The sequence below is a fragment of the Hemibagrus wyckioides genome, linkage group LG11 (assembly GCF_019097595.1).
Source record: "Hemibagrus wyckioides isolate EC202008001 linkage group LG11, SWU_Hwy_1.0, whole genome shotgun sequence".
Taxonomy (NCBI): Eukaryota; Metazoa; Chordata; class Actinopteri; order Siluriformes; family Bagridae; genus Hemibagrus; species Hemibagrus wyckioides.
This window is the reverse complement of record NC_080720.1, coordinates 21,142,954-21,158,796: the sequence shown is the minus strand read 5'-3', so window position 1 is coordinate 21,158,796 and position 15,843 is coordinate 21,142,954. Positions and strand designations below refer to the sequence as shown.

At 39.5% G+C, this 15,843-nt stretch overlaps 1 protein-coding gene across 1 annotated transcript in view; it reads right to left on the bottom strand.

Annotated features, from left to right (window-relative positions):
- gnai2b (guanine nucleotide binding protein (G protein), alpha inhibiting activity polypeptide 2b) overlaps positions 1–15,843 on the bottom strand; it is a 47,528-nt gene that overhangs the window by 4,824 nt on the left and 26,861 nt on the right. Inside the window, exons 2-4 of the mRNA XM_058403095.1 lie at positions 7,726–7,768; positions 2,702–2,843; positions 1,900–2,060 (exon numbers count right to left, since the gene is read on the bottom strand). Coding sequence (XP_058259078.1) covers positions 1,900–2,060; positions 2,702–2,843; positions 7,726–7,768 — 346 coding nt within the window. The remainder of the gene's footprint in view (positions 1–1,899; positions 2,061–2,701; positions 2,844–7,725; positions 7,769–15,843) is intronic.

The following is a 15,843-nucleotide window of genomic DNA, read 5'->3' as shown; positions in this document are numbered from 1 at the left end:
CGTTAGCTCATTGAGCCATCTCTAACGGACGTGCTATAGTCCTGCACACTTTGCTAAGTGAGACCATTTCTATGGCAACGTTGGCTTGCTCTCTCTCTCTTCTTTGTTCCCTCTCTCGTTTATCACGCTGACTGTTTATACGTGTTACTCCTGCCTGAAAGATGAGCACTGCAAAAGGTGAAGCTGTGGTTTGGGAGAAGAGTTGTTAAATTGCTTGGGTCACAATTATTAACAACACTTGTAGGGGGGGTGGGGGTGGTGGGGTAAAAACAGCCTATCTACAAGAAGAAAGGAGGCACTAAAATCTGCTGTGAAACACTGAGCATTCTGATACGATTCAGCACATCCTGAAAGCGCCGTGCTATCTGCAGATCTCGGGTTAGAAAGCGGGCAGTAAGAGTCGTGGGCTTTGCAGCAGGGACAGCACACATTCTCAGCTGTGAACCCTGCGGCAGTGAACACCACGAACCTGTAAGATGCAAAACAGCCCTTCGTGTTTGCTATTCCACACTGAAGCCATCTGCTGGAACTTGGTTAGTGTTGCTGTTCAATAGCTAATCTAAACGTGACCGCTGGGGGATGGGTTTATTTACATTAACTCATGTTAGAGATTAAGATACACAGGTACCATGCAACCGTTGGAGCTGCTAAGGATACAGGTGATCTGCAAATGATGAGATGATAATTCACAAAAGCTAGCAGGGATGAGTTAACATGAACTACATAATATTTATGTGGATCTTCTTAGCAAATATAAAAATAAAATAACTAACTAATATTACATCCATCCATCCTCACAAAAACACACCAAATCCACCATCTGAGCACATCCATTGTCATTATAAATTAGTTGAAAATAAAACACTTCTCTGATCACAAGATGAATGAATCTCATTATCTAATTCCCCATCGCCTCCTTCGACAAGGCATTTCACATTTCTGATTTCAACTAAGAGGACCCTGGGTGGACTTGACAGAAATTCTCATTAGCAACTGCCCAGTCAGGCTGGATTTCTTAGGAAGATCGCATCGCTCTGGAGTGGACGTCAGTAGACGGGGGTGTCAAGAGAAGACAAGTGGCATTGCATGAAGGTGAATGAGGAGCTTCAGCTGAGAAGTCATGCTGGATGAAGCAGAACGGCATCCGTCAGCTTTAGTTAATGCAATTAATTTTGGCCAGTGCTAATAGAAATAAGTCTACACTAATGGATTTTGGTGCAGAGAGATGCAGAGAACAGTGTAGTATTAACTGTTATCTACACACCCTTAAAGCTGATTTAATAATAGCAATTAAGACTGATGTTAGTGTTATGGGAACAAATAAAGTCAAAACAGCAACTGGATTGACAAAAACAAAACTAAACTCATTTGTGCTACTGCAAGCAGTACGTTCTGCTCAACAAAACATTTCCAATCTGTTTACCTTCGCTCTGCTTTTTCATTCACCTTCGTTTCTCATTATTCATTAAAGCAAATGGGGGGAAAAGTGGATTGAGTTAAGCTGCGTGAGGAATGGGTAGGTAATGCTGGTTGTGGATGTGCAGGAAGTAAAAAATAAATGAGAATAGATTTAAGTAGAGTGAGATGGAGGCACAGAAAGGATGTCTCTCATATATTTACATATATAGTGGCAGAGGTATTAGGTGTGTGTGCATATTGTGACTGTTTGATGCATCTCACTTTGGTCAACACACCTCCCTGACAGTGATGGATGCAAGGTTAACAAGCCAGAGAGCTTCCTGTCTGACGTAGGAACATGCACAAATACTAGTGTGTGGGAATACTGATATGATCTAATTGAGAAGTAATTCGTCATAGCTGACCATTTTAAGAATCTGTGAAGGTTAAGTTTCCTCTGTGTGTGTGTGTATGTGTGTGTGTGTGCGCGCATGTGCTCACTAGGCAGCAGAGTCATTGAGCTGGTACTCTCTGGAGCGGCTGAAACATCCCTGCACCCCGCTGTCAGCCCACAGTCTGCGGATCACATTGGCCAAGTCGTCTGGGAGGATTCCCTGCTCTTCTGCTGCAGCAGACAGTGCAAAGAGCTGCCTTGCATCATCCTACAGTCAGACAGACAGTGAGACAGACAGCCAGACAGAGACAGACACACACAAAGAGACAGACAGATGGACAGACACACAGAGAGAGACAGACAGGCACACACAGAGACAGACACCCACACAGAGAGACAAACAGACACCCACAGAGACAAGCAGACACATACAGAGAGAAACACAGAGAGAGAGAGACAGACACCAAATCATTATTTATTGAAAAACTGAACCCAATCAGTAAATAACCTTTAGCTATGAAAATAAAACGTTGGAATCGTAATAAACTCTTAATACCGAATGATGGTCATAAGATTAGGCTGTGATTCACTGTTCAGTACAACTTGCGGATTGTCCCAGAAAATTAATCGCTCAAAACCACAAATATTGTTCTGTGGGCGAGCCGCTGCTAATATGTCTTAATATCAAGAAATATCTCAGATGATCCATTTCTACTTTCAAAACATTCTTGCTGAGAACATGAAATGGACGTTAAGCAATTCCAAAAAGAAGCTTTTGGCAATTAACCTTAATACCACAAGCAGTGTATATATTTAAAAAATGCTAAGTGTTCTACACTGCAGCTAATCTAGTCTACAATTCAGCTGCACCAGTTTACTGAAACCCAGAGCACCATTCAGGTTTCCTACCGTTCTCGCTGAATCTCCATAATCGATCTTGAGGTTACTCATGGCTTTGATGATGGCCATTATAGATTGGATGGTGTTGCTGTACACCACAGCTCTGTACTGCTTACATTCATCTTCCGAGTAGCCATCTTCGTGGATGATTCTGGAAGTTGAAAGAGATCAGGCATGAGACAGGAGAACAGCTTTGCTGTCAACAAAGCCTTCAATCGTGGAAGATGTGCAGTGCTTTATGCTGAAGTAAGATGTTTTTACTGATGTTACAGGCACTATGGGGAAAGACTGGTTGAATGTTAAAAAAAAACCCAAAAAATCTAATAAACAGCGTATTTAAGTATTTGTAATCTGCATAGAGGGTCTAGCTCTGAATTGTTGTCATTATTCCTGCATTTCCTTTATTCCAGGTGCACAAATTATGGGAAAATTGGCCCAGCTAGTTTGCCATCTGAGAGGTGATGAGCATCAGCGACAGCGGTATTAGCTTGCATGTTGAAGCTTTGGCACCATATGAAGTAGGAAAGGTGGACAGACTAATTGACTAAAAGCACTGCTGCATCACTCTCTTTAGGTACTGGCTCCACTATCAGCAAACAGTTGAATGGCATTGTGGGGTAATATAGGAATCATTAACTGAAGTGAAAACAGACCTTCAAACCACTGATACTCATTATTTCACTATTATATAAGTCTAGGCAGCCACTGGTTTTTATAAAGATTTATATCCAGGTGAATCAGGGTGGATTTTTTCCTTCAAGGAGGTTGTGTTTAGATTGGTGTGTAGATTTGGGGGTGAATTTGCTCAAGAACTTCTAAATCCCTGCTTCATACAAACCATTAAGCCAGACACAGGGTTAAAAGAAAACAAAAGTGATGATAGAGACTTGGCTTACAAGCCCACATATGCCCAGCGTATAACTACAGCATGGGAAGAAATATGAACCAGTACTGGGCTATTATTTTGCCTCTGTAACATTATGTGGCCTGTAGCAAAGACAGGAGGGAGGTAATGTCTGTGCAAGCTGCTCTGTGGCCATTTTTATCTTTCTGAAGTGTAATAATCTGGGTTTTGAGCTTTTTACGTTCCCTTCTCATAAAAAATGGATCTGGAGCCTAACTGCCCCAGAGTAATGTGAATTATTAAACCATTCAAGGCCATCTGAGTGCCCGTCTACATGTACGTGTATGTGTGTGTCTATATCTGTAACCACAACCTTTTAATTGCATTGAGATTATTATACAAAAGCAAATCAAGCACACACAGAGATAGAAGGGGGGGGGCTGCTTTAAATAATAAACACAGAATAAAATGTAAATTATTCATGCTGACTTCTCCAGACTTTCCAAAATAAATGACCATCAAACTGCAGTCATTCGTTTTCAAAATGAACAGCTTCCAGGAGTTTGGATCATTTTGGTCTCTGTGTGTCAACTGTCTAATTTATGAACAGCTGTACCTTGATATCCATGTATTTGCTAGAACTGAATGCTTTTTGACAATAGTAATCACAGCACAGCCGAAAAACATCAGGCTGATTAGAGCAGTGGCACTCATCAGATGGAACTAATCTAGACAACCGCGCGTTAATATCCTGTGGAAAGGCGCATTTGTTTATTATGATTCGAGATTTGGGGAAGGATCCCCCCTCCGTCTATCTAGCATGCTACACGAGTTATAATTTCGTTCAACAAGCCAGTTAAACTAAAGGGTGGGGATTAGTGCCTGCTCCTGTAGATGAGCATGACCCTGAGACCTCTTCAGTGTGGTTACAGTAAAGGTCAGCTTGTACAATCAGACTGCTCGAGGTAAATCGAAGCAAAAGCCACTCAGAGTGCATTTGCTCTCTTTAGCTAGTCGATATGAATCTAGAAGGATGAAATGAAAGAAAGGGCAGTGAGCTCCTATTCATCATGCTGCTGGATTTTTACTGAACCTGGCAGATCCATATGGTTTATAAGGTTTAAATTGAATTAGACTCCATTTAGATTGATTGATGAGTTTCTTTCCAAAATGCAGCACACAAATTTACCTGCACTTCTGCCTTTAATTACGAATAAAGTACACTCATCCATTTTTATTTGTGCTTAACAAATGCTAAGGAGACACACTTGAGAGCCGTTTTACAGAAAAGCACAGGAAAAAAAATCGTGTTGTGATTGGTCCATTTGGCATATAGAACTTTTCGTTTTATTTTCTATTTATTCGGCGTCAGGAACTGCTTTATCTAGGTCAGGGTGATGGTGGATCGAACTTGGCACGTAGCAGAAATACACTCTAAATAAAATGTCAGTTCACTGCAGTACTCCATACACACACACACAAACACTTTTACACATTCATACCTATGGGAAATGTAGAGCAGCCAATGCACCTACTGGTATGTTTTCGGGAAGAAACCGGAGAACCTGGAACTCGTGCTCAGGATCGAATCAAAGACTCAAGAGCTGAGAGATGGCAACACTAGCCACTGAACCGTCCCCACTTATTATACTTAAATTACACTCAAAGAGCACTTTATTAGGAACACCTATACATTCATCCAATAATCTAATCATGTGGCAGCTGCACAGTGTGTACCATCATGCAGATACAAATGAAGAGCTTCAGTTAATGTTCACATAAAACATCAGAAAAAAAAAATCTGATCTCAGTGACTCTGACCTTGACATGATTGCTGATGCCAGACAGGCTGGTTTGAGTATTTCAGAAACTGCTGATCTCCTGGGATACAGCAATCTGAGGCTATAATGAGGACAGGATCACTGAAACTGGACAGCAGAAGATTGGAAAAAGAAAAGTTTTTTATTCTCCTAATCTTCAACTGTCTGCTCCCAATGTAGTCTCAGATTTTTGACCTTGACTGGCAGGAGTGGACCCAATATGGTCTTCTGCTATAGTAACTCATCCACGGCAAGGTTCAATGTGTCGAGTGTGTTCTGAGATGCACTCCAGTTTTGTAAGAAAAAAAAAATGCTTTTTTGAGTTACTGTATTTTTCCTGTTGGCTTGAACCAATCTGGCCATTATCCTCTGACCTCTCTTTTCAACAAAGCACTTAAACCTACAGTACTGTCACTCACTTGATGTTTTTTGTTTTTCACACTATACTCAGTCTCTTCTAGAGACTGCTAGTTGTGAGAATTCCAGGAGATAGAGATATACTCAAACCAGTATGTCTGGCACTAACATCCATGCCACAGTCAAATCACTGATCATATTTATCCACCATTCTGAGGTGTGATGTGAACATTACCTGAAGCTGCTCACCTGTATCTGCATGATTTTTTGCAAATGAGTCTTCACATAGATAGATAGATAGATAGATAGATAGATAGATAGATAGATAGATAGATGTGAAGATTATTATTTGACTTATTATACTTTACCAGTCTATATAAGTTAAATGTCATGGCAAGATTATTAATGTTAGTTAATTTATCAAATTTATTACATGCCATTACATAAAAACAGATATACTGGTACTTTTTATAATGCATTTGGAAAACAGTCCACTAAAGTTCAAACCAGGCTTTGCACATCTCAGTCACAAGTTCCAGTTTTTGTAAATTGGCTTACTCCGCAAAGTTAAGAGAGAGAAAATGTCATTCAAAGACTTCAGCCCTCCTGCTATTTATTCTTTTGATCTGTAATAAATTTAGTGTTGTACTTAAAATGTTAATAAGAGCAGGGAAGTCAATGTCCGGATTCAGACACAGATTTCCAGCCCATCAGAATTCATGACATTTACATTATGAACTACATTTGTTCCCAAATATCCTGTTGACATTTTCACATTATTAATTGATTAATACATTTTGTTGGAACTAACTATCCTGAGCTGAGTCAAGCAAACAGCATCTATATCATACCTTTATGGAAAACATTAGAGACACTTATAAAAAAAAAAAAAAAAAAAAAAAAAAAAAAGAAAGAAAAAAGTCATCAATAAGCATCACCATTATCCACGTCACCGTAGACTCATTTCCATCCTCAACCAGGCTAAATGACAACTGATTTATTTTGTTCTGTTGGTTTAAAACGATGGTACTTGATGTTTATACTGTTTAGACCCATGTCCATTTTGCTATGGCTCATAACTTGGAACTTGATCTAAGCATCGGATTTACCATGTGAGAGAATTTTAGCTAGCTGACATGCCGGCAATGAAAACATCTTCAAGCAGACTGAAAAATTATAGTCATGTTTTATTTTTTAAACCTGGCTATTTACTTACCAGCATGACCTGTAAGGACACAAGGTTAGGAAGTAACTAAAACATCACTGCACAGTCTTGGTGAAACATATTCTTCAGCTTCTTAAAGGTGTTACTATTACCGTCTATATAACAGGCAGAAAACCCAATTTTCGCCCATTTTCGTGGTCATTTTTGGCTGTTTTGCAAGATTAAGCCACATATGGATGGGGTTTCCCTGGCCACTACACCTATATTAGATAAGAATGCTCCCAGTACAACAAAGCCCAGTTAAGCAGCAAGAAAACTAGGGCAGCGTTTTAGAATCATAAAACACAGTGTTCATTAATCATGAGCAAAGCATTTAGCTAAAAGCACAGTAACAAAGGTCTTCCTGTGGAAGAGTGCAGCATCTGGAAACACCGCGCTACAAAGGAAATGAAATGCAGGTCCAAGATAAGCGATGAGGCGCTATAAAACACCAGACTAAAGTATCACTCTACTGATGTCAATAAAGAACACTGATGACATACAGAAATGAAGGGAAAGTAAAAATTTACTTAAATGGCTTTCACTTTCAAAGTACTTTCATTAATGCTTCATTACTTCATTTTATATTTTTTATATATATATATAAAAAATGTATGTATGTATGTGTGTGTGTATTAAATATATACCCAAGTAGCTGCAATTGAGCTTACTGACATTCATCTGCAAGACTGAACTGATCTTGACTGGATGCTTTATACATAAATGCACTGTAGTGAAAGTGAATAATATTAAGCATTAGGAGAGAGGAAGGATAAGGAATGGCAAATGAAAGCATTATTTCACTCACTTCATCTGCTTCACAATGGTGCTCTTTCCAGATTCCCCTGCACCTGCAAAGATAAGAACAGAAAAAGAGTCAGACGAAATCCGCTTAAAAAAAAAAGTGAATTTGACGTTAAAACTATTAAAACTTGGAATACTCTGTGAAAACAGGCGTGTGTCAATAAAAACATAAAATGGTAAAAACTCACACAAAGACGACGACACAACAATGAGAAAACTGTTTCCAAAGGGAAGCTGCTAATTAAACAGCCATTTTAATTACGATTTTAAATTGTTTGATTGTGTATGTGGGGGGAAAAAACAATTCCTAAAACATGGTGTTCTGGCACGCTGCGAGGAAGAATAGACAGACACGAAAAACTATTACTCCTCTGTCATTATTTGCTGCACTTACAATGCCTTCTAGCTACTTGCTCAAAGGGTTCCTGGCACAGTCAGCTAGAGCAGCATGGCAAATTCACCTAAGCAGTAATTGCTGCTGTAAAGCGTACACACATTTGTAGAAAATACATGAAGACCTTAATGTACTTTGGAATAGTTACATTCCACTTGTTGACCCCTGTGGCTGAATTTCAAATGGGGTGCACGATATGTAGGGTGTAGACCATCGAGTTATATGGTGTTTAGTGGTAAACAGGAAGTAATTTGGCATTTGGTGCAGCTGCATGTTAGCATAACTTAAATAAAATGTACTCCTCCCAGAAAACCACTGATGGTGATAGAGATATTAGTGGCGGAAGAGAGACAGAGGTCATGGTCAGATTTAAACTATTTTGACAAAAGTCTGTAGAGGATCACACCTATACTATGTGTGTGTTTGACCCAGATTTATTCACTTTTTAATGTTATAATAACCTCCACACTTCACAAATCCCTACAACCACACTCCAAAATCCAGGGGAATGATCATTCAGCTTCGAGAGCATTAGTGAGATCAGGTACTGATGTAAGGTGAGGAGGTCTGGTGTCAGTGTTCCAGTTCATCCTAATGGTGTTTAGGTCGGAGCTCTGTGCAGGAGTTCTTTTACACCAGCATTGACAAACCATGTGTGCTTGCTTTGTGCACAGGGGCATTACTGGAACCATACTGGAATATGTTTGGGGTCTCTCAGATCCAGTGAAGAAAAATTGTAATACTACAGCATACAAAGACATTCTAAACAACTGTATACCCTCAGCTGTGTGGAAACAGTTTGGGGAAGAATCTACACATGGCTGTGATGGTCCATGTTCATTAAGACAGGAGCATACTGGACACAATGGTTTATTGACTCCTTTTCAGTAAATTCTTTATCTTGGTCAGAGCCACTGTGGTTCATATGACTAAATTGTTTAAATTTTAGAAATAGAACCAAGTAAGCTATTTTTAAAATACGATGGACACAAACAAAATAATGACAGCAGGAGCAAACAGAATTGGTCAGAATTCCTTTGTAAGTACGCACATGTGTGTGTGTGTGTGTGTGTGTGTGTGTGTGAGAGAGAGAGAGAGAGAGAGAGAGAGATAGACTGAGTGGTACTAAAGAGAGGGTTCAAAATCCTAAGCATCCGGATAGTGTCCTCATTTGTGCACATTCATTTCTTTTTTTTGGACAATATTGTTTTTATAAACCACCAGCTATAGAATGTTCAGTCAGACACATTAAAATTTTAGTCTCATCACATGTCATATCCTTGTATTATAAAAACTTTCCTGCATAATGATCCCCCCCCCCCATCATCATGGAGCCCTGTTGACTTGCCACCATCTTAGCAAATAATAGGCTCCATTCATCATGTAAAATAATCTGCACACTGCAGTTTTTCAGTTTCTCTCATACTGACTACAGGGTTGGGAGACGAGTAAATCGAGTCTTGAACACTTCTTGTATTGACTTGCTACTTGAAATTATTAGATCAAGTCGTTACAAAATGTTCTTGCACAAGTTGATTGCAATAACATGGCTACCAGAGAGATTTCCAAAAACCAAAATGCCCCAAATTTGCTTTGCTTCTTTAGTGTTTGCGACCAGAGCGGTTTCTTGTTAGTGAGTCTCTGCATGTCTTATTCTAGAGTGTCAATTACACATTTAAACAGCTCACCAGTCTACCTTTGCTGAATCTGCAAAGCACTCAAATTCTTCAAGGAGTGTGTTTTAAGATGACAAAAACACAATCATGGCAGCACTGAATCATGGGAGGGCTGAATCTGGCTTAGTGTTTGATTGAGCACGAGAGAGAGAGAGAGAGAGAGAGAGAGAGAGACAGAGAAAGGGAGGATATTTGTAGTCCATCCCTGGTGTTCACCTGCCCCAGCTGTGTCACTGCAGTTCTGTCAGATTCAGTCGTAGCAACTCGGTGCACCATGTGCACCTGTCACAACCTCAACACAGCTTCTCAATCTCTCTGCCTCACTTTTCACCACCTCACACGAAATAAAGGCCAAAAACAAATGGCCTGAAAAGACATGAGAAGCCGCATGACACACACACACACACACACACACACACAATGTGAACTCTCCATCTTGGAACAATTCACCCATTCATTTTCAAAGGGGAGTTGTGGAAAATAAATGTGCAAAGGATTACGGGACGGTGATCGATGTGTACCTGCTGTCACCTGCTGCTTCTTAATTCGCAGCAAGGTTATTTCTATACAAATTAAAAATCTGTTCTTTTACGATGGTTCATTTGTGAGCCTCTCCATATAGACAAACACACCTGAGTCGTAAATACTGAGCTCTGCAGCTTTCAGCACAAAAAGCCAGTAGCTCTGTGAATCATAGGCGGTTTTGTTTTTGCTATGTTCTCACCACTCGCCATACCACAATATCTCACCCTTAACATGAAAGTGCATAAAATATCAAATGGCAAATATGTTCTCTTTGTGCACGCAACCTTAAGGACAAACCTTCACTCAAACTACACTTCACAGTCTATCCTTTCAGCCCACTCATGATTCAGTAGAAATTGAGACTAGTTTGCTGCACAGTGCTGCTGGCAGTCCTCTCTTAAGTCAGTGTGAGAAATGCACTCCCTCCCATCACAGCCATCTGGTAAATCTGAGCAGCAAGGCTGGACCAAATGCTAATTCATCCTACATGGCGCTGTGAAGCACTTCCTACTTATCCAAAGAGAGGAGAGGGAAACATACAGCTAGCTAAATACACAGGTCTCAAGGAGTCCTGGAGTCGAGAGCTAACTCCGATATACTATACACAAGAATTACACACTTATACAGTGCATGAGGTCATGTCATTGCTCAACAGAAATGATAATACCACAGGTCTATAATACCACAGATGTTTTATAAAGAATAATACATTTAGGGAAGCTTTATATATATATATATATCTTACATAGAAATACTGAAGTCTCCATAAGTCATAAATGTCACCTTAACTCCTTATAGAGGGATTATACAACAGTCTCCAGGATCCAATAGAAATAATGTTCTTCACCTAAACACACTTGCGTACACACATTATTATGTGTTGTATACAAAACATTACTAACTGAAAACACATTGGAAGAGAATATAATAACAAAGCGACTGGTTACTAGGGTTTGTGCCCCTTTGCAAATATGTACAAGAGTGACTGAATGAATGTTTTCACACTGCATTCTTACGTTGGTGAAGAAGTATATTTAAGCAGTTGGTTGTGCAGTCACAAGCGAACATTACACATGTTTTCGAAACAATTACCGCAGTAGTGCAAGTGACATGATCAGCAGACAGAGAAACTGATACTTTTCAGGCTTTTTTTTGCCTTACACTAAGAAAGATAAAGATGAAAAGGAAGAAGGGACACCCATTCTACTGGAAGCACCTTTAACGGGAATGTATGAATCACTGTGAGCTAACCCTAGCCCATGTAATATAAAGCGAGTATGGCTTCTCCGGGATTCATTTCCGCTAGCGAAGCAAAAATAAACAGAATAATTGGCCGTATAATGTCTGCAATATCGCACTCGCAACTGTGCGGTTATATTGGCTCTGTTGTGATTAGCTATGCCACTCAGCCTGTGGTTTCATGACTACAGCTGAATCACAGCTGCATTGATAATAGGTAGAATTGCTTGTATGATAATCCCTGGGAGTTGAAGTACCCATGTACCGCCAATGATCTCTCACGTCGGAGGCATAATCGTAGAGTTCCTTTTAAATAGCTTGTGAAATCGTTTGCAAAGTATTTACCTTTCACTTACATTTTCACACTGAAGGAACTACTTACCAGAAATAGTCTAGTGATTATTGCAGCACAGAAACTAATTAAAAAAGGAACGAGTCTGGTTAAATACATGTTCATGTAGTGATCTCATGCAAAAAAGAAAAAAGAAAAGAAAAACAAGAGAAGAGATAGGTCATATTAACTGGTTCTAATATTTATTTTACTGCATACTTCCTCATTGGCTGCTTCTTCCTTGCTTTCCGCTGAAGCTGGGGATTTCCAATAATTATGAGCGAGTGTATTGTGGCTTAGAAACATGGATATCAAAGTCATGATATCACCTGAGGTCGAATTCAGACTCGGTAGTAGAACAGGTTGTTGTCGTACCCATGTGGGTGGCTGAGCGCTAAATGCGGGACTGGGATGGTAAATGGTTATTGTAGTTTTTTTTGTGGTTTTACTTATCAAACACTAATAAAACGCTCTGTTCTAATGACATCAAATGAGGCCTATGATATTATCAGGGTTTTAATAACCTACATGTGATCACACCAGTTCATATTGGAGTTAATACTTAACTTTTTATTACTACTTTACTATCTTAATAGACAGCATTGTATTTTTTGAAGCAGTTTACAGTGTATAAATAGCCACAATGAAACTAGAGTCATGTCTATTATTTCTTTCCTACAATGTCTATACAATAGTTGGTCACTGTATTTAATATTTCGTCAGCTGAGCTACAACGGCACAACTGAATATAATACACAGTATTAGTATATAACGCTAATTACCAAGTTTGTATTATTAAAGTAAGAGACGTGAGACAGCAGGAACAGTTGTGATGCAGACAGTTTAACAGAAATGCACCACTGGAAACTGTAACTTGATGCCACATACACGGTGGTGGAGGTTTAAGGGCAAAGTGCGCACGTTTTCACGGGGAAGTGCGCTTATTGCAGCCATGTTTACAAAAATAACTGGCCCACATGAAGAAAAAAAAAAAAAAAGAAAAAAAATATTGAAGCACTACTTATTAGGCTAATTATAGTCGTGCCTAACTCATGGCTAGGAGTCAATGACTTAACTGAACAGTCATTCATATAAGTGGAAACTCAAGACGGTCTTTCCATGACTTACAAAATAACACTCCATAGCCGTTAGAGACTGCTACTTGTCCAGACTCGAAATGTGCAAGTGTAAAAAATGAACGGATTTGCTAACAGGTCTAAACTCAGTGGACAGTGTAATACTTAATGCAGGAGCTATAATTTTGATCTGCTGTGTGATTGTCTCCTTAATCTGTAGAAGCACGAAGGTTACAAGACTGACTTTAAAACGTGTCCAAAAATGATAACACTGTCAAGGCGGAGATAGACAGTACGTCTCCGGGTTGCGACTTTAATGTGGAATGATGAGAACCTAGAAAATAAGTGGCAAATGTTTTAAAAGTAGCCACTGAATAAACGAAAATTGTTTATTGGTACATTCAAAGAATGACCTTTATAACATTTAGAAAGTAAAGGAGAATAATAAAGTAAAAAAAAAAAAGAACAAGTCATGGTTATTACAAATTTTAACCAAATGTTGGTTTGGGATAGCTAAGACTAACTAAAACTACGCTAGCTCGAACCATAACCAAAGCACATTGTACCAAAACAAAAAGAACAAACAATGACGCACAACCTGTACCTCCTCAAATATTTACATCCCAGAACAGCCACCCTTGAGAGTAGAGGTGCTAACCCTTGAACTATAACACCACCTCTCCAGAGATCTAAGGTACAATGCTAATGCTCACTAATGGCAAAAAACCACAGAGCTTATAATTGATCTCTGAGGAACATAATGGAAACAATTACCTTGTTTATTCGCTTTTCCCAACCTGATGTAAATAGCAAAACAGAGTTTAATTGGATGTGATCTGTACGTTATTGTCCATGGAGGACCAATTAATTAAAACTGAAAGAATATTTATTATTTTATTACTTAACTGTGCTTACTGAGAGCAGGGAAATGGAGAACTGAGCTCAGGTGAGAGGGAAATGTAATCAACCGACTGACTCAGCTAATTAACATGAGGTCAAATTGACCAAATCACAAGTCATACAAATGGCTAAAACGGAGACTAGCTGAACAGGGATAGCCCAGTTACAGCAGCTGCATATGATATGAGCCCAATGCAAATTTATGTATGAGGTACCAATACAGATTGAATGCTGAGAGAGGGAGAGGAAGAGAGAGAGAGAGAGACGGGCGCAAAGAGAGAGGGATGATTGTATGTCCGAGTCTTACCTCACAAAGGCCTCTGTGAACTTGCCTGGCAAAGTAGACAGGCCTCTTCTGTTTGGTGTCATTTGGACCAGCAACAATAAGCATCTAAATGAGATCCCAAAAGGCCCTATAGCAATTAGTGGTGGGAGATGACCACAGTGTCCACGCTTTTACCACAGCCAACAAAGACAGAAGACACCCTTCAGAGGCTTCGTGTGAAATCATTCATCATTCAACCAGCTGCAATGCAACACACCAGTCTAGATCCAAAAAAAATGCTGACACTAGCTATTAATATATTTGGATAAGCTAATTCAACTCTGAAATCTGATTAATAAAAGCCTAATTTTCCGAAAGACCATTCCCTAATTCTCCAACTGTTTTCAAAGTCGTCTCTTGATTATTTTGGACCACTAGTAGTATGCTCACAGCTAGGTGCTTTGGCATTCAACGACACTATTCAATTGCCCAAGAGAGCGAACTCAGAGCAGTCACAAGCTCTTAATCCAATTCAGCAAGCCGAGTGAATAGAGACAATATGCCTGTTGGTACATGTGTGTTTGTATGTTTATGAACGTTCCCCAAGGCTTTCAAACTATTAGCCCCCAATAATTAACAGAGCAGAAGTGTTCGGTCAGGCTAGTGCCTTTATTCCTAGCAGGTTGCCATTAGCACAAGCTGCTGCCTCTTGCTTTTGGTCGACATGTGATGATGAAGCAAGCTGGAGACTGATAGTGATGTACAGTGTTATAAAGGTTATCCTTGTCTCACCCTAATCCAGGATTAACAGATTGAGAAGTAAGGATGCTACTTGCCCCATCCATTCTGCTTCATCCATCAGACTAACCGGGAGACATGTTCTAACACGCTCAGCGTAGATCACATTTGATGAAGTACGGCTAAGATGTACGATGGGGAGGATGTAAAATGGAGGATGGAGATAGATCATTAAAAAAAAAAAAAAAAAAAAGTATGGTAGAAGCCAACTAGGGAAAAGGTAAATGGCAAGCGAGATTAAATGTGAGAAGATGGAGGAGGAAGGGAGAGAAGAGAAATTATTAATGGAAATGTGGAGTGCGGAGGACTGAGACAGGGAAAGGGAGTGAAATGATATTGATACGAGTCAGAAAAAGGTAAAAGAGAAGAGAACAAAGAGATGGATATACAAAGCAAATGACAAAGGGGAGCGTTCGAATTCTTACATAATCCTTATAAAATAACAAAAAAATCCACTAAATGTTTTTTTTTTCTAAAATATATTCTTGTGGAAAAAGCTCTGCATACTTCAGTAATGCGTGGTGTCACAGTAGTGTTTCATTTTATCAAGTTAGAGCTCCAGAATACAATCAGAGCACATCAACCCTCAAAATGTCATCTCAGTGATTTTGACTGTGGCATGATTGCTGATTCTTAACAGGCTGGTTAGAGTATTTGACTAACAGCTGTCTCCTGACATTTTTACACACAACCGTGTTTAAAGTTTACTCAAAATGGAACAATTAAAAAAAACATCCCATGAGCTAGAGCTGTGTGGACGAAAATCCTTGTTCAACTGAGTGGTCAACAAGCAACGGCTAGATGGCTAGGTTCAAGCTGATTTAGGCTCACTTAAAACCTTGAGGTGAATGAGCTACAACGGCAGAAAGCAGAGGCTGCAGCGGGCACAGGCTCAAACATTCTATATCTGGATTTCTG